Source organism: Uranotaenia lowii, chromosome 3 (genome assembly GCF_029784155.1).
Source record: "Uranotaenia lowii strain MFRU-FL chromosome 3, ASM2978415v1, whole genome shotgun sequence".
NCBI classification, from domain to species: domain Eukaryota; kingdom Metazoa; phylum Arthropoda; class Insecta; order Diptera; family Culicidae; genus Uranotaenia; species Uranotaenia lowii.
The window spans coordinates 270,993,897-271,020,378 of NC_073693.1; the positions used below are offsets into that span (position 1 = coordinate 270,993,897).

Here is a 26,482-nt window from a genome sequence, read left to right on the forward strand (position 1 = left end):
CCTCATGAAAATTTGTTCAAGAAAATACGTACTTTTGTAGAAAAAAGGAGTGCTCGTTATGCCCTTTTCTCCTTTAGGTACAATTATTATAGACATTACTGCAGAGCTCTAAAACAATCTAAATTTCATTTGATAAGTTTGTTGAAATCTGCCAAACGATGAGATTTATGCTTCCTTGTTTTATATTCCTTGGTATCTCAATACATTTTTTTTGGTTTCGAAACGCAAAGCGTAGACCATACATAATTCTAGTTCGAACGCGTAGCTTGGTGAGGCAGCCTCTTAGTACTGATCTATGTTTCTAAAAAGACCCCATTTTTCTATGTTTACTCAAAGATCTGATATGTTGTCTGAAAAGGATTTCTCTATCATCTTGTCCAATTGAACTAAGTAATTGAAACTGATGGTATGTATTTTGTTTGAAAACAAAATGGTTTTATTAGTTCTATAATACCTATACTAGATGGATTTAGTATTCAACAACCAAGTAACTTCACTCGTCCCCGTCATCATCTCCATCGTCGGATTTCGCTTTCTGTTTACTCTTCCACTCGCTGACTTCATTCTCGTCCCTTGGCTCGAAACTATGCAACGGTAATGTGTCCAACCATTCGGCCATCGATCCAGTTTTCAGTTCCGTTTCCACGATCGTCGAAGCGATTTTACGTCGGAAAAATTCCTCAATCTTAGGCTCTTCTGCTGCAAAATCCAGCGGCTCGTGGCAACCGTCCTCTCCAAACCGCACGTTATACTTCTCATAGTGGATTCGATTCAAAACCAAGCCCAATCCGGGGGCAGTCGGAATTCCGTACCGCTGCTCCTCGAACGCTTTTAGGATTGTTTCCGAAGGCGTGTGGCCTCGCACTACGGCCAACATTAGACCCACCATTTTACGGATCTGATGAAGCATGAAACTTTGACCTTTAATTTTGATTGTCGCAAATTCTACTGTAGTTTCTTCCGGTATGAAAGGTTCGCTGCATTCAATTGACATAATGAAACGTTTTGCCGAAGGATCAATGAACTCTTTTTTGCTGGTGAAGTTGTAATAATTTTTTGTACCTTCATACATCTTCAGCGTTTCGTTAACTTTGTCCAAGATATCTGAGGGTACTCTATAGCTATTGATATCAGGCTTTTCTCCATGTGAGGCAAAAGCTATCGTCGGAAGAGTGTACGTGTAAGTGCGTGCATCGCAGTTACTCTTAGAATTGAAACCCTTTGTGACTCGTTTAACTGCGAAAACCCTAATCTGATCCGGCAAATCTCTGTTTAAAGCTTCTACATCAATATTTTCCGGAAGCTTTAGTGAGACAACCTGAGTAGCTGCGGACACTCCTTTATCGGTCCGGGCAGCTCGCATAAACTGAACCTGCTGCGGCTGGCCAAAAGCTTCCTCGCTAATCCAGCTATGCTTCAGCATAGCTCCCAATAAGTCTTCCTCAATCGTTTTTGTTCCCGGATTACGCTGCATTCCCAGATAATCTACCCCAGAGTAGCCCATAATGATGACACACTTACGTTTCTTTACCCTCGAGGCGGGATCGAAATTCCTCACAGCTTCCGGGTCCTCCGGTGGGTCTTCCCATTTGCGCTTCTTAACCGAGCCATTGTACCGGTTCTTGGCGTTCCACTGTTTACGCTTTTGTTGGTAACGTTCCTCATGTTTCGTTTTTGTTTCCCCGATCTTCTGCTCCACGGCTTCGGCCATCTGGACTAGGAAAGATGATGACCGGTAAGGAACTTGTTGGAGGAACTGCTTTTTAACGTTAGACACCGATGGAAACCCACTTCCGGTTGGGCGAAATCTTTGAACTACGGGAACTACTAGTCGCTGGAAGAATGTACGCATCGATGGAGAGATATTTCACGAATTGAGATTTCTCGAAACTGGCTTCTTACCGGTTTAATAAACTTAAGAAATAAGTCCGTATTAATCAGAAAAATACACGCGGTTCGAAAGTAAATAAACTGGTGAACACTGAAACAAATAGTCATTATTCCTTATGAAGAAGCCATTTCAAGGAAATTAAATTTTTTTATGGTTATAAGAAAATTATTTTGAAAAAATAACGTATTCGTATTATTTTTCAAACATAAGATTTGTTTTTAATCTTGTAAAATATTATAAATCGTAATATCCGGAAACCGTTCCGACGCTAAGACCTTCAGTTGGACTGTTTTTTATTTTTAATTCTAATCTTTAAAATTGTACAACAATATAAAAGAGCGCTTAGTTTGAACAAGAATATTCCGTTATGGTAAAATTTTCTGGGAGTTATAAATAATGTCGTATTTATATATAGTTCTTTGACTAAATTTTCATAAATAAATTCAACAAAGTATTTTTACAAGTGTTTTTCCTCTTTCTTTAGATTTGGTTTACAAATAAACTCTGTGAACGTAGCTTTCAGTACTAACAGCAGGGTGAACCAGCGGTGTCATATAAACATACTTTTCTGTATTATACAGATGATAAAGTCAATGTGGTCAGTCAGTGGTTGAGTGTTCAGTTTTATTTTTAAAGAATTGACGTAAGTTCAATTTCTTAAACTGATAATATGCAATTTGACTACTTGCCAGGAATCACCCAACATGCAGTCAACATGACTTACCTCCACGACGGTTGGCTACTCAATGGCCGACGAAGAGAGACGTTCACTCACACTGACTCAACCGTCATTCCATGAGCCCCAAGGCTGAGCTACCACAGACAGATGTTAGTCATACACGCTCAATTATATTGACGCATACCACACATCTTCCCCCTTCTCCCAGGAAAAGTGAAAAAGAAAAGAAATGAAGAAAGTTGAACAATAAAAAAAAACGTTTATTATTAACAAGAGATTTCTTGGAATTTAGAAAACTGTTATTTATATAATACTATTTGTATCTCTTCTGCATGACGAATGTAATCAGTTAAATAAGTTGGAGTTTTTAAAACTCTCGTTGGGCGCTTGGAACTTTCACCAGTATCTTGCCTGCTGGTACTTGCTTGAGAGTTCTCCCTCCAGGAGTGAACTTTTTTTGTCTGGGAGATATGGCGCTTAATAGTGCGACCTTCTTCATCAGCAAGAAGTAAGCTACCATTCTCCTCCTTCATAACAGTAAAACGTTTTCCATGGAATCTGGAATCTCCTTTTGCTTTTGTTTGACGTTCAAGGATAACCGTATCTCCAGGTTTAACTACACTTTGTTTGGCACCACGTCGCTTATCTTCGAGAATTTTACCTCTCAACTTTACCTCGCGATCATTGTTATCAATCAACAGATCATTGTGGTCGATTCTTCCGCGTTCTAGCAACGGTAAGCCACGTTTTATCTTCCGACCCATCATCACTTCCTCGGGCGAAACATTTATAACTGAATGTACTCCGGCATTATATGCACGAACTGCATTTTGAAGTTCTTCGTTGTAGCTTCCTCCACTTGAAACTGCAATGGACATAGCCTTGTTCACAACCTTCATGAAGCTTTCCGCTAATCCATTTTGTTGAGGAAAAAACGGCGTCGAAAAAATTGTCTTAATACCTCGCTCTGTACAATACTGTACACAGGCTTCGGACGGATCCCGAGGCGCGACTCAAAAGAGGCAGAGCAGTACCACTCAAAGAGGAGGAACTCCCAAACTCCTGGCAGTTGAAAATAACTCTCTCTCGCTACTCCTACCGCCAGAATCGCCGAGAGCGCCAGTCACTCTTTGCTCCCTCAGAGGCTCAGCGCTCCTCCCAAAGAGGCCTCCCTGGGAGGAATCACTTTGCGTGTGACGATTCAGAATTGCGTTCAAGTTCAGTACATATTTGATTGCTTCAAGTAGCTCACAGCTACTGGCTGGCTGATGGGGTGGCTGTGCGGCGATGTAAGCACAACAAATTTTAGACTATTTTTGAATCTTAAAAAAGTTTACATTATTACTCTTAGTTCCATTCAATGTTCATGTAAAACGTTTGTCGCAATTTAGGCTTTCAGATAATATATATTACAAAGAAATCGGCCGGTGGCGAAAGAAGTACCGTCCACTGAGGCAGCATGCACACTTTTCAACTTAAATGACTTCTAAAAACTTAACGTTTACAGATAATTATTCTACTTGTACATCAATAGTTTTAAATTTGATGGGACATCAAATTAACCTAGAGTAGTCAGAAAAATTATTAGTTTCCCCAGTTATTTTTAAATTTACAAAGCATGCGATTTTCATCCTACTTAAAAAGGGGTTGATTGCAACAAACTTTGTTTTTAATGAAAAATCAAATGAAAACGTTTGAAAATTTAGTTTTAGATATATTTGTGATGAAATAACGCATAAAGCACCTGTTTGGAGTCTATTTGGTTTCACTCACTCGGACTACCACCAAATGATTTTGGAAGATGTTCCACCAAGGTAGTAAACGGTTCGTGGTGGGTTAGCGATGGCACAGATTGGAACCATCAGATCCCATCCTACAACGAGAGCATGCAGAAAAAGCAATACTTCTCACCGCGGCAGTTAGTGGATGGAGAGTATCACCTTCGTCATCATCAGCAATGATCACTGATTGGAGTTATCAATGACGCTGTGGGCTCTCAAGGCTCTTGATAGGGAGAATTTCGAAACACGGGAGCTAGCGCCGATGGGAGTTGTGAGTGGCCAAATGGGGGTGCAGGAGTAAGCTTAGGTTCTGAGTTAGTCCTCGTTTGTTCACGAATCTGTACGGTACATCAGGTCAGGTTTTAGGCTACAGTTTAGTAATACAATTTTTATAATTAAACCCAAGTACTTAGTTTCATTAAACGTTTGTTTTTCTTAACCCGGTTATTGTTTTTTGGTTCGAGAGTTAGAATTAAGAATAAAATTCATAAACGGAATAAACGATTGTTTTGTGTATCGAAGTTTGGCGCCAAATTCTACTTCTTTCCAACCAAGTGTTGGGATCGTGCAAACGAGCAGAAGGAATCGAAGGAGAAATCCAGGGTTAATCCGGCCACATCCCAACAGCACCAATTGTAGTAATTTTGATTTTGTTCGAAAAAATTTTGTCAAAAATTATTTTAAAGAAAAAGCATAAAGGTGTTGCATACATTTAGGGGTAAAAATTACTAAAAATCAACTAGCTTAAATCATAAAAGTTCATGTTATCTTAGATGAAATTTTGAAATTAACAGACGTGTGATGCAAAACAATCATGTCCAAAATAATTTAAAAAAAGGCATGAAGGTGCTGCATACATTTAGGGGCAAAAAAAATACAAAAATCAAATAGCTTTAACCATAAAAGTTCATGTTATGATTGATGAAATTTTGAAAAAAAAAAAACAAACGTGTGATGCCAAAAATAATTTAAATGGAGAGGCATAAAGATGCTGTATACATTTAGGGGTAAAAATACTAAAAATCAACTAGCTTAAATCATAAAAGTTCATGATATAATAGATAAAATTGTGAAATTAACAAACGCGTGATGCAAAACAATCATATCCCAGCATATGGAATCGAGAATTTAGAAATTTAGTAATTTTTCAAAACATGTTTTCACACCAACAGTGTTTGTATGGGAAAATAAAAACAGTATAAAGTTTGATATCATTAAGCCCATCTGTCAAACTGGGTAAAGCTTTTTACAGTATCGAAAAATGTAAAAATTTCTACATCTTTTGCTCAATTTTTTTCAAATTTTCTATGAGAATGAAAAACTATAAAAATCTATCTCACGATGTAAGAAACTTAGATATCATCATTTTGTTATCATTTAATGATTACTTCATTACATTACATTTAAATAAAAATTGGAAAAGTGTTGTGGTATACAAATGAAGCATCTAACCCTGCTGTTGCATTATGCCCCGTTTAAAGGTTATTGATGAAAAAAAGCTTCTCGAACAAAATATCTCAAACTTTTTTACAAACGAATCTTCTTTGCATGTAAACTTCACGTAACAATCTGCTTATTTTGGCCACTCTACTTAACAAACCAATCAGCGAGAACACGTCCTAGCTCTTGCTATTCATATTAAATCATTTCCAAATGACACCGCCGGCGCAAACCAAAACAAACGAACACGGGCCAGTCAGATTTCCAGCACATAACGTTTGCCTCATTCGTTCTCCTAGGGAGCTACTCCCGTAGAGCGCTCTTTTCTCCTTTCAGAGTAGAGTGAGAGGTAAAAAGAACTCCTTAGGAGCATTGCATCTTCGAGGCAAATGGTCACTCTTTCTCATTCCATCTTGCCGCTGAAAGAGTGGGAGCGAATTTGAGCTCCGTGGGTGTTTCCTCTCAAATGAATCCGAAGTCTGACTGTACATACTCCTCACCGTTGAATGGAGGCCCGTTGTCTGTTTTAATAGACCCTGGAAACCCTTCTCTTTCAAATACTGCATCCAAGACCTTCCTTGTGTTTTCAAAAGACGTAGATTTTACAGGTTTTGCTATTGCATACCGAGATCTTAAATCGATGATTACTAAAACGGATATCCCCCCAAACTTCAGGTAAGGTCCGTTGAAGTCCATCGCTATGGTCTCCCACACTGCTTTTGGAGCAAACGAACGTTGCATAGGGGTATATCTCTGGGGTTTTCCATTAACGACACAATGCATACAAGTTTTAACCCAACGTTCAGCATCTGTTGAAATTCCGGGCCACCATACAAACTTCCGCAAGATGCTTTTAAGTTTAGCTGTTAATGGATGTCCAGCATGCGCAATTTCAAGGGTTTTCTCCCTCAAATCGGTTGGAACAATCACACATCCATTTTTCAGAAGCATACCTTCTTTGACACACAAGTCATTCGAAACTGCTTTAAATTTCTTCAAATCTTCAGGCCACTCACCAGATTCTAGAGAATCTAAGACCTTTTGCAGAGTACAGTCACGAGCAGTGTGCTCCCTTATTTCAGCTTCAGTTAAAAATTGCATGGCATTCGCTTCTAGATGACCTATTTCCCATGGGCTAGTATCTTCGTTAAAAGCTTCATCCCTTCCTTCATAAAGGCGGGAAGAAGGATCAGCAATATTAAGACAACCACGTATAAATTCCACGTCATAGCTGTAGGGGCTCAACCTAAGCGCCCAGCCATCAGCTCTAGTCAAAGCCCGTTTAGCCGTTTCTCGAGATCGATTGAGGATAAATGTTATACCTTTAGCATCAGTACGCAGGATGAAATGTCTACCTAACAAATAGTAGGCAAAATGTTCGACGGCCCATACAGCGGCCAACGCCTCCCGTTGATTTTGCGCGTACCTTTTTTCCGTTGAAGTTAAAGCCTTTGATGCAAAACTTATTATTCTAGAATTTTTCTTACCGTCCTCTTGAACCAACACTGCTCCTAAGGCATTTGGAGAGGCATCGGTGTACAAAACTGTTTTGTCGTCATCCGAAAAATACCCAAGCGATATTGTGCAGTGTTCAATGCGTTCTTTTACTAGTTCGAATGCTTTTATCTGTTCACATCCCCAGCTCCAAGATTTAGCGGAAATTGTGGCCCACAGGGGGGCGGAAATCTCGGCAAAATTCTTTATATACGGGCTGATGAACGAAGCCAATCCCAAGAAACTCCTCAACTCTGACGTCGAATTTGGACAACGGAATTTCCTAATATCTTTAATTTTCGAATCATCAATGTTGAATCCAGACTCGTCTAGCACATGACCCAAAAAATGTATGCGCGTTTGATCAAATTCACATTTGGATGAATTAAGTGTCAGATTGTTTGCATTCAGTATTCGTAAAACATGGGCAACGGTCTTATGAAGTTCTTCTAATGATTTAGCAAACAGAAGTATGTCATCGATATAAACGATTTTGTTACTCACCTCCTCCAGAATTCGTGACATCTCCCGCTGGAATATTTCGGGAGCACAGTTTACCCCGAACATGAGACGGGTAAACCGGAACATCCCATCTTCAGCAAGAAATGTCGTTAGGTCACGTGATTCATTGCATAATTCGAGGTGATAATAAGCGTTGGACAAGTCAAGTTTCGAAAAATATTTGGCTCCGTATAGCTTTACTTTCATTTCTTCGAGCAAGGGCAACCGATAATATTGTCGCTTTATTGCTCTGTTTGGAGCGCGCATATTAACGACAAGTCGAAAATCTTCCTTTCCTTTCGGTACCGCAGACATTCCACTGATCCAATCTGGTGCTGTTACAACCTTTTCGATGATTCCCATGCTTTCCATTTCTTTTAGGCGAAGTTTTGCAGCTTCGCGATAAGCAGCCGGGACGTTGTAGTAGGCGTTTTTCTCAGGAGGAATCGACTTGTCAACGCAAAACTTTACTTTCACTCCTGGCATCTTAGGAAACAGTTTAGTTTTCTCTGCCTGTCCGCAGTTATAAACGCTGGCCCCCACTTTCAACAACTTCATATCACTGGCAGTGTCCCTACCAAGCAGCGAGCAGCGGCCCTGTCTGACCACAAGAAAATCGGCAGCGACGGCAGGTTTATTTAATCCGATCGCCCGGATCTCGGCTTTGAAGGCAAATTCAATTTCCATTGGCTTATCAGCAGCATAACCACGCAAACCTTTGCTCCGAGGTACTTCTACAGGATGTAGCAACGCAGCTCCTGCTCGGAATTGTACTTCAAGCTTTTGCCAGTCATCACCGCCAATGACGTTCGTATCTGCGCCAGAATCGATCAGAAACTTTATTGGACTCGAGGAGCCAACAGAGCAATCAACTGTCACGTCCGCAAGTGAAAGCGAGTTGATTTGCTGCATATATGTAAGAAGAATAGAACCAAGATAAGAAAATGAAATTTTTTTTGGTAAGTAAATTTATTTCCTTGTTACATTAAAAATAATTAATTTCAATTTTTCTTTACCTGCACTTTTTGGTCATCAACCTTATTTGCTGATTCTGAGAAACTGGGTTGAAAAACATCAGATCCATGCTGGCTGTCCCCCACAATGTTAACTCGTTTTCTACGACATGTTGCAGCAAAATGTCCCAGACGACCACACGACCTACATTCCTGGTCTGTTGCTGGACACCTTTGGCCAACATGGGCCTGCCTATTGCATTTGGAGCACCTTTCAAACCGCTGATATGGAAACCTACCGCTTCTAAACTGTTTCGGTCTAAACCCTTCATTGTGCTCGTTTATGTTGTTACGCTTTCGCATGTTGCCACGGGAAAAACTCCGGGATACAGCCAGGACGGATGTAGGATCGTCATTCGTCGGAGACTCAGGCAGCATTGCTTCGTCCCGCGTCGCAGATTGCACAATGAAGTTTGTATCGTGCCCATATGTTCTCGCCGCCTTGGCAAGCTCGCGATTCCTTAGCCCTTTAAGGAGTTGTGTTCGTACAAACCGATCCTGGTCAGATGGGCTGTAACCACAGAGCCATACTTTCTCCATTAACCTGTACAAAGAATTAAATTATTGATTTTGTTTTATTTATTTTTAGGTACTATGCATTGTCACCTGGAGTGAAAATTGATAGCCGATTCTCCTTTTTCCTGGTGCATAGATGAGAACATGTCATGTTCAGCTGAAGTGTCCGTCAGCGCTTTTAAGTATTCCTCGATATTTTTCACAAAAACTGCGTAGCAATTTGGATCACTCGTAACCGGACGCAATTTGGCCGCTCGGACGATTCCCTGAAGTTCGTCCCCGATGGAAAGATACAGTAGCTGTGATCGTTTAACCGGGTCGCAAGCGTTGGACAACGATGCCGCAATTTCAAAGTTCTCGAAATATTTGGTCCATGTTTCCCACATTTTGTTGGCTGGGACACCGCTTGGGAATGGTTTGATATTGTCCCACCTGATACTCGGTGCACTGTCATTGCAAGGCAAAATGGATGTTGTCAACGGTACAGCGGAACTGCTCCCTTTGTCTGACGTCGGAACTGAATTAGAATCAAGTTCATGGTTACTTGTCTTAGAACCAGCTAACTCGGCGATAGTTCTTTCCAATTCCATCACTTTATGCCGAAGCTCCCGTGCTTCCTGATCAGGATCAACCGTTTTATAGTAATCGGCATACGGGTCATCGTTCTGAGTATCTGGTGTGCCGTAGGACATGTTGTCCTCTTCCGGATGACTAAGACGGACATAACGTCCTGGACTAGAAACTTCCAGTTCATTCATGCTATCCTCTTCACTATCGTATACTGGGGCACGAACGTATTTGCCAGCGATGGACATTGTGCAAGCGAAATAGTAATGATACGTCTAGAATTTAAAATACAAGTCTGAAATTCAAAATAGAGAGTGATTCAATTCTTTAGTACCAATCTTTTTCCGAATTAATTTAGAATATAAGAAGCTAGTGTTATATATCCTGTAACAGTGCCAATATTTCAAACATAGTCGTCTCTTGCTAAATTTCAAACTAATTTCTGTTCATTCATAACCTTAAATATGTTGATATAGATCAAACAAATTCGCCCCAAAATTTAATCTTCACCAATGCTCGTCCCGAGCTAAAACGCAAATTCTAATTCCTAGATCATCTATCAAAATGCTCGCCTTGAGCCTATCCCGATTAAATCAAAATTGCTCGTCCCGAGCTCAGATCATCTTAAGTGCTCGTCCCGAGCTGAAATTCACTCTTGCTCGTCCCGAGCTTTTACACATCAACAGATTAAATCAAACTGCTCGTCCCGAGCTCAGATCATCTTTAGTGCTCGTCCCGAGCTGAAATTCAATTTTGCTCGTCCCGAGCTTTTACTCATAAAAAAAAATTAACTGCTCGTCCCGAGCTAATATACATTTTTGCTCGTCCCGAGCTTTAGAACATACAAAAAAAAATCAAACTGCTCGTCCCGAGCTAAGGTCATGCTAAGAACTCGTCTTGAACTTAAACACAATTTCACTTTTGCTCGTCCCGAGCTTTTGTTCACAAAAAATAGAAAATGAAAAATAGCTCATCTCGAACTAGTTCACAATTTTTTCATTTCCGGCCATCTTTGATTCGCAACGATAAAAATATACTCGTTTCTAGTTTTGGAATCGGAATGGTGCCCTACCTGGGCTAGTACTATTTATACTTTGTTTTTTTTTGTCTTCTTTGATCGCGCACCGTTTGCCGCAATTTTATGCAAGAATGAGAAGGAAACAAATAAAACGAAAACATTTTTTTTTTTATGGAACGCTAGCGCTCCATAAACACGACTATGCGCAGTATTTTCCAATGGCTGCTCTTCCTATTGTATTCACTTTTTTCGTTCTAAGTAACACACGAATGCTGCTTGTTGAGTGATTCCTGCAAGTCCAAGGTTCCTTTTTCCACTGTGTTGTATCAAAAATGATAAAATCTGCCACGGTCGCCAATATGCAATTTGACTACTTGCCAGGAATCACCCAACATGCAGTCAACATGACTTACCTCCACGACGGTTGGCTACTCAATGGCCGACGAAGAGAGACGTTCACTCACACTGACTCAACCGTCATTCCATGAGCCCCAAGGCTGAGCTACCACAGACAGATGTTAGTCATACACGCTCAATTATATTGACGCATACCACACAGATAATATTGATATTATTATTATCAAATATCAAGAATTTATTTCTTTTGAAGAAATTTTCATAAAATCTGTCAAATTTTAGCTGTCCCACTCGCACTCATGATAAAACGGAACACAATAGGGCGAACAATTTTTAATATACGTTAAAAAATGAATACATTTACATTTCAATATCCTCAGGTACAATACATCAATTTTTAATCTCTTTTACACATAGTAAAAATAAGAACAACAAAGCGGTTGATATTTGTAAACTAACTAAGCAAACAGAACCGAATCGCTTTTATTAATAGTCCAAATTTTAGATCAAATTTTTATTTTTTTTCCATTTACACATTTTTTTAAGCAATTTTAATTATGAAGTTTTAATGTGCCGAGAGTATTTTTCCTAACTTTGATGAACTCTCTTAACCATTGATTATTTTTATTATATGAAGTTGAAACTGCACCTCTTCGCATAACATCCTCATATTTTAGATGATTTCTGTAAGTAAGAAATTTATTCGAGAAGGGGCAATCGATTAATGAAGAAATCAAGAAGTTATTCGATCAATACTAGTTGTAAATTAACTACATACAATGAAAGATTGAAACATGATCAATCTAATGCGCTTTTGCCCAATCGCTCAGTGCAATCAGTGCCATACTATAGGCCAAATGTCACATTTAAGCCAGACCAAATCACGGGAAAAGATTGAGAGGGTTACAAAAAGTCTGGGGTTTGTATGGAATCTTGATTTACATTCCTGCTATCTCTTAACTCAGCTTCTTTTGACAAATTTGAATAAAAAAAATTATTTTTACGTTGTTCTAAATTTAACTGGCAACACTAGAATTTTTAGTACAGCAAGTCCAGGGACGCGTTCGCACAATATGGAATCCGTTCGCATCCTCGACGTAAACACGAAATTTGAAAAACGCGAAAATGGCTCTGCTGCTCAAAGCTACACAATTGATTCCCGGTCAAATAAACCTTAATTTACTCCGTCCTGCAAGATTTTTAAGCTTGTCCGCCGTTTCCCGGCTGAAGGAATGTAAGTCAGTTGTAATTTTGTGTTAAATCCACTTATGAGAAAATTGATTCTTTACAGATAAAGAGGAAGTAATAAAGGACTCCCTTGTGGTGAGTGCCGACTACGTCCCTTCGCCCCGGTCCGATCAGCTGCTGCAGCAGGCTGCCGAAGCAAAGAAATTGGGACAACACTTCTGCCCCCAGTGTACCCTGGGGCTGGATATCAAACATACAGACGTTCTGATATTAAGTCAATATTTACGAGATGATGGCTGCATGTTGCCTCGCCGCGTTACCGGGTTATGTAAGCGGCAACAAAGGCGGATCAGCGCGATGGTAACGATGGCCCAGAAGGCTGGTTTGATGTCGAACATGAATCCACCAAACAGTAAGCGCGATCCGAAGAAGCGCTTCCAATGGAAAAAGTATAACAAGTATTTTGAGGAGGATACCATTAAATGTTAACAACGTAAATAGAAATTTGTCATAGAACAATAAATTGGATTCGTTTTGTTAAGGTTTACATATCACGTCACAAACTATGAACAAGATAAAAGGAGGTTCTTTTCTTTTGTCCAGAAATCACAATGATAGTTTTGCAAAATTTACTTTTGAAAAGACTTAACGAAATTTCTTACCCTATGGGTTTTGGAATCGATCAGAGCCTGTTCCAGCACTTGTATCAAGTGCACCAAACTAGTCGGATCCGTTTGCAGTAGCACTTCTTTCCTGGTAGACGAAACCGAGGCCTGATTTTCGTCATTTTTCCCCTCCAGAGGTCGTTCTTGGCCAACCAACTTTTCTTTATGTTCATTAACGACTTCGCTGTCTAAATGTAGCTTCATGGCTATCACAGGTGTCGCCTGATTGTGCAATGATCGAGACGCAACTTTCGCTTCCAATCGCCACTCCAGATCCCGAAAATGAAGCTCGCCACCGTCGTTGGAATGCTTCAAAATGTTTTCCACCAGGCTTCGTTTGCTACTAACAAATTGCCACAGAATCGCTATCTGACCTTCGGTAAAGTTTAGACTTTTCAACGATTGGAAATCTTCCTCGGTTATGTGCAACTTGGTGCAATCCATCAGCAGACAAACAAGAGCTTCGACACAAGCTTTCACCGTCTCGAATGTGGTTTCTAGCTTTTCTATTACAGGAATAAACATTGATAGAATCAGAGAGATGCAAAGGTTGACAAACTCTAATTAGGAATTTAGATTACAGATTCAGATTTCAAATTCAGGTTAACATTCATCAGATTTCAGACTCAGGGTGGAAATTCAGATTCCAGAATAAGATTTTACATTCAAATTTCAAATCCAGATTTCGAATATCGATTTTATTAATCTTTAAATTCAGATTTCAGAAATATCTATAATCTAAATTTGACGAAAAAGTGATGAATCTGGATTGGAAAAAAATCTGAATCTAATTAGATTCTGAAACCTATTTTCAGATTGAAATTTGTTTCAGAATCAAATTTAAATCAAATTTGGATTTGCGATTCAGAGTTTAGATTTCTAATTTTGGATTCGGATTTTAGATTGAGATTTCTGATTTCTATTTCAGATTGAAATTTAGATTAAAGATCCAGATGTCAGATTTCAAAATAAGATTTCAGATTCATATTTAAATCCGATTTCAGATTCATATTTAAATCCGATTTCAGATTCATATTTAAATCCGATTTCAGATTCATATTTAAATCCGATTTCAGATTCATATTTAAATCCGATTTCAGATTCATATTTAAATCCGATTTCAGATCCAGGTTCCAGAATTAAATTAAAGATTCAGATTTCAAAAAATTTAGGTTTAGATTTAAAATTCGGAATTTTGATTTCTATAAAATAGGCGATAAAATTTTGATGCAGCTTTACAATATCTTAAAAGATCTCAAAGCACCCAAAATCTAAGCTTCTGGCATTTTTTTTTAAGAATGAAGAGGCAGAAAAATTTAAGTCTTACTTGCGGCAATCGAACATTTTTTCTCGTTGACTCCATTGCTGATGTACTCGATGGCCAGTTTGCAAAACTCGATGAGTACTGTAGGCAAGAGACAACAATTTTGTTTTATTAAGTTGTTCTAGGGAATTCATCCGATTTTACCTTCTTCCGGTTGCTCCAGCACAAACTTCAAATGCTGGTCTTGCTTCTGTTTTATCAGATGGGCCATTTTGTATGAAATTCAATCAAATATTCAAGAAAACAACGAATTACTGAACTGATAACAAAACCACCTCCGAGATTTTTCCGATTTTGTTTTGAAATTTTTACCAACAATCCTCTGAACGCGCTCCACTTAACTTCACAAACGCAAACGTCAAAAATTCAAAAAATAAACGCGAAAGACACCACCTAAACGGAATCCAAAATCCGAGTGAAACGGTTGCCAATGTGCAAACCGTTTAAGGGATAGAGTGTAAAAGAGATGGAGTGAGAAACCAACTGGAAAATGTAAGAAGAATTCAGCGAAAAGAAACGGAACAAAAATCTGTGGTTTGGTTTGTCGCTTGCTTGCGCTATGCGAAAAGGATCGTCGTCAGATCGGTTGTAAATGTTGTGATTTTCTATTCGGATTTGCACGGTTTGCAAACGGTCGTTTCGGTTCGTAAAAGTGTCCCCGATGTGGTTTGTGATAAGGCGCAACGGAATTCGATAAAGTACCGAACGAAAGTGGCTCGAAAAGTGTGAAAAATCAAATTTAGAATGTTGCTTATGGAGTGACTTCAATTAGCCAACAGCAAGAAACACGAATCGGCTGCTGGGCAGCAACTTTCTTATTGGTGGTTTTTGCGTGTGTTGGTGCTTCGTTTCGAATAGGAATGTGCGTGCGGTGTTTCAAAAGAAGGATGTTTCGTTGCAAACAATCTGTTGCGCTAGGATTGGCGTTATACGCCTAGCGAAGTTAGCTTTGTTTTCAGGCGTAGTAAAAATTCCTACGCCTCAGTATAGTGTTTGGGTTAAAAAATTTTTGATTTATAAAAGCAGTTTTGTGAATAGTTTCGAAGTCTTAACAAAGCTATGTAAAAAATAGAACAACCAGTTTTGATTTGTGGTAAAGTAAAAAAAAAGTCACTGTATTAAAAAAAAAAACAAAAATGAAAGGATAACCACCTACGATAGGGAATGTTAGCAAAACTAAAATAAGCAAAAAACAAGAACTCATCTCGAAGCATTCACCGTTTGAAAGATAATGACAACCGAGCAAAAAATACCGTTCCCTACGTCTGTATGAGTGGTCTGGTCCAAGCAGAAAACTACTATTCCACAAGACGACGAGGACGGAGGCTGCGAAAGATCGTACGTACGTAAGCCAACCTACTCATCATCACCCTCATCATCGGATAGCCATCGTCTTCGTCTGCTAGCTGCTCTGCTAGAGTTGTGGAAAGGAATGTGCGATTAAAATTGCTGCAGAACGAATGGCAGAAACGAGTATTTCACGGGCTGCAACTGCTAGTGTTGGTGTTAAATGGTCGAATTCAGTAGCACAACAAAAATATTTGCAGTCGAATATCTGTACCACCTGTTGATTGGTTTTGTTTGAGATTTTAGGGCATTTGGAAAGCTCGGACGCGCAAAATGCACGGAGGTCATCGGAGGAGAAAGAAAAGGCCCAACTATGGGATTCGGACGGTCGAAGTCAACAGGGGCCTGAATGGATTCGGATTTACCATTTCGGGGCAGCAGCCTTGCATCCTGTCATGTATCGTGGCTAATTCTCCAGCGGATCAGGCCGGATTGAGAGCTGGAGATTTCCTAATATCGGTAAATGGTCTCAACGTGTCACGATTACCTCACGAGGCTGTGGTTCAGTTGATTGGGAATACTTACGGAGCTATTAAGATGGCGATTGCTGAGAATTACTACTCGGATAGCTCCGATGACGACGTACTGTTTCATCAGGGAAGTCAACATAGGTCCAGGCCAAAGTATCCAAACTATAAAACCAAGTTCAATAGAAATACGGTAACGAGTAAGTTGCCAAATGGTCCTCAGGCTGATTTGGTAGGAACATGTGAGGGTGCAGCATCAATTGTGGTGAACGATTCGCCAACGGCTTACAATGTAATTCATAGTCCTAACGCAAATAGCAGCTGTGATATTACCAATGTCAGTGCAATGGTTCGTGCTGTACAACTTGATCAAGAAGAACCTAGAGCTGGACCGTCTCATGTTCAGCAGGATCAAGAATCGTTCCTAGAATACAAAGCCGTGGTTGGGTATCTCGGAACCATCGAAATGCCCAAGCAAATTGCAACCAGTTCCAAGCTACAAACTGTTCGAAGTTGTATTAGAAAAATGCGACAAGAAAAACGCAACCCAACCACCGTACTCATGTCGATTCTTCCTTCCTGCCTTAACTTGATCAATACCAGTAATGCGGTTATCGCTAAATACTCATCTGTCCGCTTAAACTACGTCAGTAGCAGTAGCGAAAATGATACTCGCTATTTCGGACTTGTAACCTCGGCGATTTACGCTGATGGATTGATGTGCGAAAATGCCGCCATTTTAAACCAACGCAAAGACGTTGTCATTTCAAACAGTTGCCATGTGTTCGTTATAGATTCCAAGCTAGTCGATCATGGAATTCATCTAGAAAAAGCTGACCTCTTCAAAATCATCTGTACAAAAGATCCCATCACCAATCTCTGCCTCGAGTTCCCAAACAACTCAGAATACGTAGTCAATCTTATTCGTAGCATGTACAACCTCAAAGCACCCGTTAAAAATGAAGCCCAATCAAATCATGGAAAGCCTCCGGTTGCTCGGAGCCTCAACATGGACCATATAAACTATCCCCGCGTCGATCCTCGGCTCAATCCACGGGCCATAGACGACCCGAACGATCTTCTCGTTTCCAACTCACCTCAACCGAGTAATCACAGCGAAATAACAACAACCTCCAGCAACTCCGACTCTGGAATCGGCTTCCACAATGATTACCGCAACATTTCTGATCGCATTCTGGTGGTCGACTTCCCAGGCATTCCCAATCATCAGCAAATCTCTAACGTACGTGCCCATTTCCGCAAATCTCATCCCTTCGGAATGCCCGGACGTCCAGTTGGAATAATTAACGAGCTCTCCCCGAAGTTCGACCCAATTCGCAACATCCGCTGCACCGGAGACCCATCAACAAACAACCTCCAAATTTGCCACGGCAAATCCAAATCTGCCGACTACAGCTACCCTTCAACATCCCGACAACAACCAATCGAGCAAAGATTGACCGTCCGGGCCCGACCTGACCCAAAAACATTCGCCTCCGAAAACTCCCCCAGTAAAGAAAACGCCCTCAACAACCTCAGCGATCCGTCCCCAAATAAATACGATCAAATCTTCCCGGATCTCGAAACCGTCATAGACTGGGCATCCGGACAAACGCTCGACGATCTCGGCAACATCGTCCAGGAACGACCCATCGACGTTCCATCCCAACCTCAAGACGACCTGCATCTAGACCTCAATCGCTACAACAGTGACAACGTCAAAAATAGTCTCCTGGCAGCGCGATCATGCGACAATATGATCCTCTCCTACGAAGCTTCCCATCATCATCCACAGATATTCCCGGAACCTATCAAATTGCAACACTCGGCTGACGATCTCACCCTCATCACGAAATCTTCTCCCAAACAGGACGAGCAACACGTGTTTCTCCAGCCAACCGTCAAACCGTTGAAAAAATCGAAAAAGGCGTGCGCTCACCGAAAACCAACCGACGACATCGGCGTCGGTTCCAATCAATCCTCGCAGCAGCTGCTTTCCTACAAACTTAGTCCGAAGGTTTTCGGTTTAGCAAGACCACTTTCCCTAAGTTTCGAAAACATTTCCTCCACAATTGTTTCTGGTCACGGGGTCCTGGACCCAAAGAAAGCGTGCCGTAAAAGTGAGACTGCTCAAAACCAACCGGACCAGCAGCAACAGAAACAACGTATTCGACCGTCGAAGAGGCTTAGTGGTGGGTTCTCGGCTATCTGGGGAAGTTTGCAGGAACTAAGAACTGTGGGTAGCAGTAAACAACAGCAACTACAGCAGCAGCAAGAACTGCTTTGGGATGGTGGTGTAAGTGCTCCTCAAGGGAATGTGAAAACTGACAGTGATAAGGAAATGCAGAAGCAGCAGAAGCGAGAGCGTCGACTCAGTGGGTTTAAAATGCTGGAAGCGACCTACAGCGAGCCGGATTTGAGATTTGATGAGGTGAGTTTTATTTTGTTTATTCAAATCTTCCATACAATTTTCCTTTATATTCTAAACTAATTCATTATAGTAAAATGAACTGTAGTTTTCAATTTTAATCATGAATACTGTATTTGAAAATTATGCCGTACCCTGGGTTCCCATGGGTCACGGCGGCGGTGTGCATGCTCGTGATAATGATGGTTTACTATCATTGTCCTGACAGTGTCGTTGCACACATCTTGTCAAGCATGGATCATAATATGATTCAAATTAGAAGGCGTGATGGACAACTTTATTCAAATTAAATAAGCGGTAGGTTCAATGGTGTCCCAATTTTTCATGATCCATGCTGATAAGATGAATGGGAGTTGAAACACTTGCCCTCCCTTCCGTTGAACAATGGGAAAATTTTGTAGTGAAAATATCACAATTTGCCATCATAAAGTGATACTTTTCAATAGGGCATAATCTGTTTGGTAAAGTAGTTAGCTTGTTTAGTTTCATAGAATTGGATGTTTCAAGTATTGCTAGGTTAGGTATAGGTAATGGTATTCGCCTCCCCAATGCTCCAGAAAGTGTGCATTTGCGGTTTATGAATTTCGTTGGCTTATTCTTAAATCAAGCATTTTACAAGAACTAGAGGCTCATTGGACGGGAATGCTGTTTTGACAAATATGATATTTCATTTTGTAATACACTTTCGACATTTGTTTTCAAAGACCAAATAAAATTAATTTATTTATTTACTTTTGGTAGATCTATACATTTTTCGGTTAGGATTGAAACTCATAAATCGAAGTTTAAAAAAGAAAATATGATTTCGATAAGCAAGAATGAGTAGATAGTTCAGATCATTCATTTCGGGCATTTAAAAACAGGCACACGATTTATTTGAATTGAACCCCTATCGTGTAGATTGAGTATTAAAGTTTGTTTGAGAAGTTGACCACAATTAGTGATGAGGTTTTAAAGAACAGCACTGTTATTTTCCTGTTCCGTTGATAAGTTTACGATAACAATAAAGCTATTGCTATTTAAGCTTACAGTTCATTGTTGATGAGTTTAAGAGACACCTTTTCTAGATTCTGTTTTTATGATATTCTAATTGAGTAATCGAATAACCGTGTAGTTGCGTAGAATAAATCACTTGAATATTTCTTTTACTTTGCAAATCTATGATTATTTCTAAATCAAACTAAGAAGAATCCAAATTTATGGAATCGAGTAAGGTGGATGACAGGTAGGGAAAATTCAACTACGGTAAGATAGTGAACCCTTCTGGAAATGATATCGAGGCGTTAGCATATGATATCATATTATTTGATACCATACTGCTATTGCTCGGTTGAATTGAAGGTTGGGTTAACTCGAAGTTCATATGGGGCCCACCAACCGTCCTAGGCCGTCGAGCACTACTCGAGTCGAGTCTACTCTCATTTAAAATTTTCCTCTTCTGTCCCCCGTTCTGTTTTTCCTTTCCGGGTCAGCCAGGCGCTCATAAACCCCAAAAAAAAAAAGGATACTGTATTTGAAAATTATGTCAAAATAGCTGACCCGGTGTGCTTTGCTTCTCCTTCTATAATTGATGGAAATTTTAAAAAAGAGATTAATTCTTATTCTTAACCCTTCATTTCATGATTCTCAATAGTGCGCAATGATGAGTACATGAAGGGAAAAATAACGAAAAAATATTATTTTCACATATTTCGCCAAAATATTATTTGTTGCAAATTTGCAACAACATGAAACGGTTACACCTTTCCGTTCCTCACACAAGAGAGTTAGAAATAAATGTTAACTCTTAATTTATCTTGCACTAATCATAGTTTTAGTTCAAGAACTACCAAAATTTAATGCCTGGACACCATTTTAGCTGAAAGTTCAGCAGGGGGTAGTTCCTATGTATGTTAGTTATCCACCATGGGTGCACGGATTCACCGCAGTTTCTGCCTAAGTATGTGCTTACATGCATTATTTAGATTGATTAGTTCGACAAATCTCCAATGCAGCTTACACCATGGTTTCGTATGAATTAAATATGTTTGTTGCACGACGGTTTAATCAACCAATTTTATTATTATCTCCTTTACGAAAAAATATAAAATTCCTAAAAATATAGGTTTGACTTTAGAAATATGCTTGTTTGTTACAATTTGATTTGACTTACAGTCAGTGATTAACCGTCACACAACTGCAGTGAGTCTTGAACTCAATTTACTTGTGCAGAATGTAGGTATCTGTAACAGTTTGAGGTTATGTTAAAGGGTTTCTATTAGGGAAAGTGCCAAGTGACCTCACCGTAGAATGATTATAGTATGTTTGTTCAATTATCCTACGTTTGTCCGTAGTGCACCATAAATAATGACGAGAACTGGGGGATAATAGTAAAGTTATAAGCTAGTCATTACCGTGGCTTCGACACGTTCTTACCCATCAAAGTATATGAGGTCTAATTGTGAAAGACGGAATACGGTATCTTAGCACCAGTTCGCGCGCAATTATCTAAGAAATTAAAGATTCATAAATCTACAGTTCATATACGTTAGTTATCTTCACTGAATACCTCCTGTACTATACGGTAATACGTTGTTAAACTTGCTTATCGATAACTCGAAGATCACTCGACCACGTTTTAACTAAAATGTAATGATTCCACTCTAACTGGTCCTCAAGCTCTTTCTCTTTCTGTTTAGATACTAATAATATTTTGCTAGCTTAACTGTCAGGTCAGGGATCTGACGAATGTTGACACTTAGTGTTGCAGTTGATAGGGGAGCGATGGGTTCGATGTTGGATTGGCGCATGCAACAGTCCCCCCCGGAGTGCACTAGTTTCCAACTGGTGGCGCTACTCCTCTCACGCCGATGTCCAAGATTGCAAGCTTCGCTACTGGTCTATTATAAACTCCTGTTGATGTTTGTATAGTTGCCCATCTCCGGCGGCCGTCGGGCGAAATGTTTGTGGCGATAATGCGTCCTTTAGGCCAACAGTTGCGTGGTAGGTTCGGATCTATAATGACTGCAATGTCATCGACTTCGATAGGCTTGGTGTCGTCGAACCATTTCGATCTTCGGGTCAAAGTTGGAAGATAATCGTGGACCCAATGTCTCCAAAATACGTTTGCCATCGTCTGTGACAGCTGCCAGGATCTACGCACCGCAGAGGAACTATCATCGAAAGGGACCCATGGTTTCAAACCGTTCGATGACCCCAATAAAAAATGATTAGGCGTCAGGACCAACGAATTACTGTCTTCAACAGGCACGTGTGTAAGTGGTCGTGAGTTTACTATATTTTCAATCTCTATCAACATGTTTTCGAGGATTTCGTCGTTTGGACGATGGTTAGGGTTCAGTTTTGCCATGTTCTGCTTAACTGAGCGGATGAGCCTTTCCCACGCCCCTCCCATGTGAGGGGACGCTGGTGGATTAAAGCTCCATTGAGTGTCTGGCGAAGTAAATTCTTCCATTAATCTGTTTTGGTTTACGTCTTTAAGAACGGATTTGAGTTCCCTATCAGCGCCAATGAAGTTAGTGCCTCGATCACTATAAATGCAGATAGGAACTCCTCGTCTACTCATTATGTTGCGTATAGCCATTATACATGAACTGGTCGTTAACGAATGTACCACTTGCAAGTGTATAGCCCTTATAGTAAGGCAGGTGGCTAATACGCCCCATCTTTTCTCTTGTTTACGACCGTTGACTACCAGCATCGGTCCGAAGTAGTCGATACCCATATAAGAAAAGGGACGCGTGTACGCTGATAATCGACTCAGTGGTAATTCGCTCATCAACGGAACCTGAGGTTTCACGCGCTGGTTTTTACATACCTGACAGTCTTTGCGAATATTTTTGTATAATGATCGTAGGCCCGGAATGTAATATCGCTGGCGAATTTCATTAATTATGGTTTCATGGTTTTGGTGATGATATGCGGAATGAATATTCGAAACAATTAATCGTGTAATGTGATGATTGCGCGGGAGAATAATAGGGTTTTTTGTGTCTGGCTGAGCAAACTCACATAAAGATATACGGCCACGTATTCTTAACACCCTATTTTCATCTAGAAATGCACAAAGCTTGAACAGCGGGCTTTTTCGCGGAATACAGCTTTTCCAGCCATGGGATTTTTGGTCGATGAGAAGTTCGATTTCTTCTGCGTATGCTGAACCTTGGGCTAATCGAAATAGATATTGCTCCCCCTTGAGCAAGTCCTCCCGAGTAAGTAGGCCGACGAGAATTGGTTGATCTTTTGCAGTTCGTTGCAGGTTATAAATGTATCGAAGAGCGTAAGCCGTTTTCCGAAGAAGTACAGCCCAGTAAGAAAACTTCTCCACTGTAATTAGGGCAGATGATAAGACGTGATGGTTGAGGACGAAGGGTCGCAGCTCAATATCTGTCGATAAAATTGCCTTTTCCGGCAAAGGCCATTCAGCTGTCGGACGTGACAGCAAATCAGGACCTCGAAACCATCTGCTGCTGTTATTGAAATCCGGGTAAACTTTCCATTTAGTGCCATCGTCAGCTACGTTTAATTTGGACGGGATCCAACACCATTCAGACAGCTCGGTGGACTCTAAGATGTCGCTAACTCGATGTGAAACATATTGGCTATATTTCCGATGATCTGACGATAGCCAACACAGCACTGTTTTAGAGTCTGTCCAGAAATAGCGCTTATTAACTTTGATTGAGGATGAGCCCATTATAGCATTTGAGAGTCTAGCTCCTATTACGCTTGCCTGCAGTTCAGATCGAGGTATCGAAAGAAATTTAAGAGGCGAAACTCTCGTTTTTGAGCTCACCAACGCACATTCTACTACTCCATTGTTCTCGAATCTTAAATAAGCAACAGCAGCCATGCCGTTCTCGCTGGCATCAACAAAGGTGTGAAGCTGTACGTCGGTTTGAGTGGTAATCGGCACGAACGCACGGTAGCAACGAGGGATTTTGACTTCAGTCATGGTTGGGAGAATTTCCAGCCAGCGTTTCCATTTTTGAAACTCGTTATCTCCTATAGGATCGTCCCATCCAACCGACGATCTCCAAATTTCCTGAAGCAAACATTTGAGAAACATAAGAAAGTGGCCTACCAAACCCAAGGGGTCGAATATTTGCATGAGGGTTCGCAAAACTTCCCGTTTCGTTGGTATACGTTTGCCGGATAAAATTTCAGGATCCATTCTTGGTGACAACTTAAACGTGAAACAATCGGTAGACGTGTCCCACCACATACCAAGTACTTTGTCGGTGCTTCCTTCTCTCCCCACGTCCATGTCGATTTCTTTCGACTCGTTCGATTTTGATCGTCCTTCCAAGGCGTCGGACACAGAATTCTCGTTCGATCGAAAGTTCCTTAGTTCGAAACCCGCCTTACGGTGGATCGTTCTAACCTCTTCAGCCAACTTGATTGCCTCCGATTCACTTTCGACGCTAAGCAGCATATCGTCAACGTAGTGGTTGGTGATTATGACATTAGCTGCAGCTGGATATTGGTGCATATACTTCTCGGCATTTCGGTTTTTTATAAATTGCGCTGTACATGGAGACGAGCATGCTCCAAATGTCATCACTTGCATGATGTATGTATGAGGTAAGTTCGTATCCTCGTTTCTACCCCAGAAAAAACGTTGGCAGTTTTGATCTTCCTTTCGTATCAACACCTGGTGATACATTTCACGGATGTCTCCGCACACCGCAACCTTGTATTCTCGAAACTTCAACAGTACAGCAAAAAGGGAGGTTAATTGATCGGGTCCCTTTAATAACAGAGAATTTAGTGAGATTCCGTGCGCCTTTGCGGCGGCGTCCCAGACTAATCTCGTTTTCCCAGGTTTGTTTGGGTTGGTGATTGGAAAAATTGGTAGATACCAAATTTTCTGATGCTTCTCTGTTAGTTCCTCAGTGGTAAGACGGCGCGCATAGCCTTTATCGACATAATCGTTAATTTTATCGTTCAGTACCTTAGCCAAATTCGTATCTTTTCTTAGCCGCTTTTCCAAGCATTCCCAGCGGCTAAGTGCCATAGGCTTACTATCGGGCAGACGACAGTTGTCGTATTTCCATAAAAGTGTAGTTTCGTAATGGCCATTCTTAGCATGGGTGTGCGTTTCGAGCAAGGAAATTGCCCTTTGGTCATCTCTCGAAATAAAGGTAGAAGTGGGTTTACTCAAACCCAAGCTTTCAACGGCGAAGAAATTTTTCATGGCAGCATGGAGGTCTTGATCGCAACTTTTGTCGCAGGGACATTGGTTAACAGAATGGTAATTGATATACGGAGCTGTACTGGATTCATCAGAGCAATGACCATAAACTGTCCACCCTAGACGCGTCTTCACGGCTATCGGTTCTTCAAGTTTCCCTTCCCTGCTCTTCAAGGGATTTCCTAGTTGGGCATTATCTAGGCCTATAAGAATCCTGGGACACGCATCTTCGTAGGATGTTATCGGAACGTTTTGCAGGTGCTTAAAGCGTTTACCCAGTTCTAACATATCGAGGGTTTGAGGCCTGATGTCTAGTGACTTAACAGTTCTAACGTTAGAGATTGAATATTTTTTCATCTGTCCGCCGGCTCCTGAAATAGTCAGATTAACCTTCCTCGATTTTTCTGTTCGCGTAGTTCCGCTGGTCCATTTCAGGCATAAACTTTGTACAGGTCCTTCAAGATCAAGTTCCTTGACGATTTCGTCTTCCATTAACGTAATTTCGGATCCATCGTCAATAAAGGCGTAGGTATGCAACGTTTTAGTAGCACTTTGGAGGATAACTGGAATGATTCTAAACAAGACGCCATTTCTCCCGCTTTGATTAGTGTTACAACTTCGTTCTTCAGTTACTGTAGTAGGCGAGCTCGTCTCAGGATTTCCCGGTTTATGTAACAAGTGGTGGTGCAAGTAGTCGCATCCACCTGTCCCACACGGTTTTCGTTGTCTGCAGGGTCCATTGTGTCTGTTGAGACACTTGCGACACAGTCTGCGTTCCTTTACTAACTCCCATCTAGTTTCGTAGTCTAATGCTAAAAAAGTTGCACATTTGGTTACTGCGGTGCAGCGCCCAGAGCATATGCGACAGAGCTCGAACGATTTTTTTTTAATTTCTTGATGAGTTAAGCTCGCACTCTCCACGATTTTGTCTGGACACGGATCTCTCTCACTTTGTTCCTCATGATAATGCAGATAGCTTTCTTTTTTATCTCGCCGGGTCTTGCTGATAGGATTGGACGTCATAATTGCACTCGCGTCCTCCGCTATAGTGTACAGCCAACTACTAAAGTGTAGCAATGAAGGGCTCATAATTGCTCTAGAATCTCTGGCCCATTGAAGCTGCAGGGGTGGCGGGAGTTTATTAACTAACTCAGAGCGCAACGTAGCATTGTAGGCGAAATCTGGTACACCACACGCTTCTATGTTAGCACGCAAATTTTCCACTGTTAAAGCGAAATTTACGATGGACTCCATCCTTTCGAGAATCGGCGGAGCGTGCATTCTTATTTTAGATATCATTGCATTGATAATTGCTTCGGGTCTCCCAAAGACCATTTTCAGCGTTGACATCACACTCGTAACGTGATCTGGATGAAGCAAACGGCTCCTAACTGCCTCAAATGCCCTACCTCTGAGACATTTGCGAAGTCTGAGCATGTTTTCTTCGTTTGTGAACCCGCACATCTGGGTTGACGAGTTGAAGGTCGAAATAAAAAGAGGCCAGTCCTCAGAGCTGCCGTCAAACTCAGGTAAATCCTTAGCCAGCGCTTGTCGTGCTGCTAATTGGCTCTTATTTAGTAGGCAAATATCATTCTCTCCACAGTCGGTTGGTT

General features: G+C 40.8%; 4 protein-coding genes across 6 annotated transcripts in view; 2 read left to right on the forward strand and 2 right to left on the reverse strand.

The window, feature by feature from the left end:
* Positions 1-426: 426 nt before the first annotated feature.
* LOC129753412 (uncharacterized) lies at positions 427-10,007 on the reverse strand. Its single transcript, XM_055749234.1, has 6 exons — positions 9,406-10,007; positions 8,803-9,343; positions 6,808-8,692; positions 3,088-3,435; positions 1,903-2,003; positions 427-1,834 (listed from the first exon to the last, which is right to left on the reverse strand). The coding sequence occupies exons 1-6, from the start codon at positions 10,005-10,007 to the stop codon at positions 494-496; spliced, it is 4,818 nt and encodes a 1,605-aa protein (XP_055605209.1). The 3' UTR covers positions 427-493.
* Positions 10,008-10,060: 53 nt separating this feature from the next.
* LOC129755308 (COMM domain-containing protein 2-like) lies at positions 10,061-14,750 on the reverse strand. The gene is made up of 4 exons (XM_055751741.1): positions 14,579-14,750; positions 14,438-14,515; positions 13,108-13,616; positions 10,061-10,177 (listed from the first exon to the last, which is right to left on the reverse strand). The coding sequence occupies exons 1-4, from the start codon at positions 14,643-14,645 to the stop codon at positions 10,070-10,072; spliced, it is 762 nt and encodes a 253-aa protein (XP_055607716.1). The 5' UTR covers positions 14,646-14,750; the 3' UTR covers positions 10,061-10,069.
* Positions 12,345-12,968, forward strand: LOC129755309 (28S ribosomal protein S18a, mitochondrial-like). The gene is made up of 2 exons (XM_055751742.1): positions 12,345-12,491; positions 12,549-12,968. The coding sequence occupies exons 1-2, from the start codon at positions 12,383-12,385 to the stop codon at positions 12,932-12,934; spliced, it is 495 nt and encodes a 164-aa protein (XP_055607717.1). The 5' UTR covers positions 12,345-12,382; the 3' UTR covers positions 12,935-12,968.
* Positions 14,751-15,050: 300 nt separating the features above from the next.
* LOC129755306 (regulator of G-protein signaling loco-like) overlaps positions 15,051-26,482 on the forward strand; it is a 186,591-nt gene continuing 175,159 nt past the window's right edge. Inside the window, exons 1-2 of one of the 3 annotated variants that reach the window (XM_055751738.1) lie at positions 15,051-15,157; positions 18,119-18,679. In XM_055751738.1, coding sequence (XP_055607713.1) covers positions 18,590-18,679 — 90 coding nt within the window. In that variant the 5' untranslated portion in view covers positions 15,051-15,157; positions 18,119-18,589. The other 2 variants (XR_008739228.1, XM_055751734.1) reach the window with 2 other exon arrangements.

Bases quoted from the DNA above. Each gene is read 5' to 3' on its own strand.
- LOC129753412 (XM_055749234.1), bottom strand. From the start codon at position 10,007: ATGTCCTACGGCACACCAGATACTCAGAACGATGACCCGTATGCCGAT. The intron at 9,344-9,405 runs GTGACAATGCAT...TTCTTTGTACAG, and splicing joins GCTATCAATTTTCACTCCAG to GTTAATGGAGAAAGTATGGC. The intron at 8,693-8,802 runs GTAAAGAAAAAT...ACATATATGCAG, and splicing joins TTGATGACCAAAAAGTGCAG to CAAATCAACTCGCTTTCACT.
- LOC129755309 (XM_055751742.1), top strand. From the start codon at position 12,383: ATGGCTCTGCTGCTCAAAGCTACACAATTGATTCCCGGTCAAATAAAC. The intron at 12,492-12,548 runs GTAAGTCAGTTG...GATTCTTTACAG, and splicing joins CGTTTCCCGGCTGAAGGAAT to ATAAAGAGGAAGTAATAAAG.
- LOC129755308 (XM_055751741.1), bottom strand. From the start codon at position 14,645: ATGGCCCATCTGATAAAACAGAAGCAAGACCAGCATTTGAAGTTTGTG. The intron at 14,516-14,578 runs GTAAAATCGGAT...TCTTGCCTACAG, and splicing joins GCTGGAGCAACCGGAAGAAG to TACTCATCGAGTTTTGCAAA. The intron at 13,617-14,437 runs GTAAGACTTAAA...TTCCTGTAATAG, and splicing joins AAAATGTTCGATTGCCGCAA to AAAAGCTAGAAACCACATTC.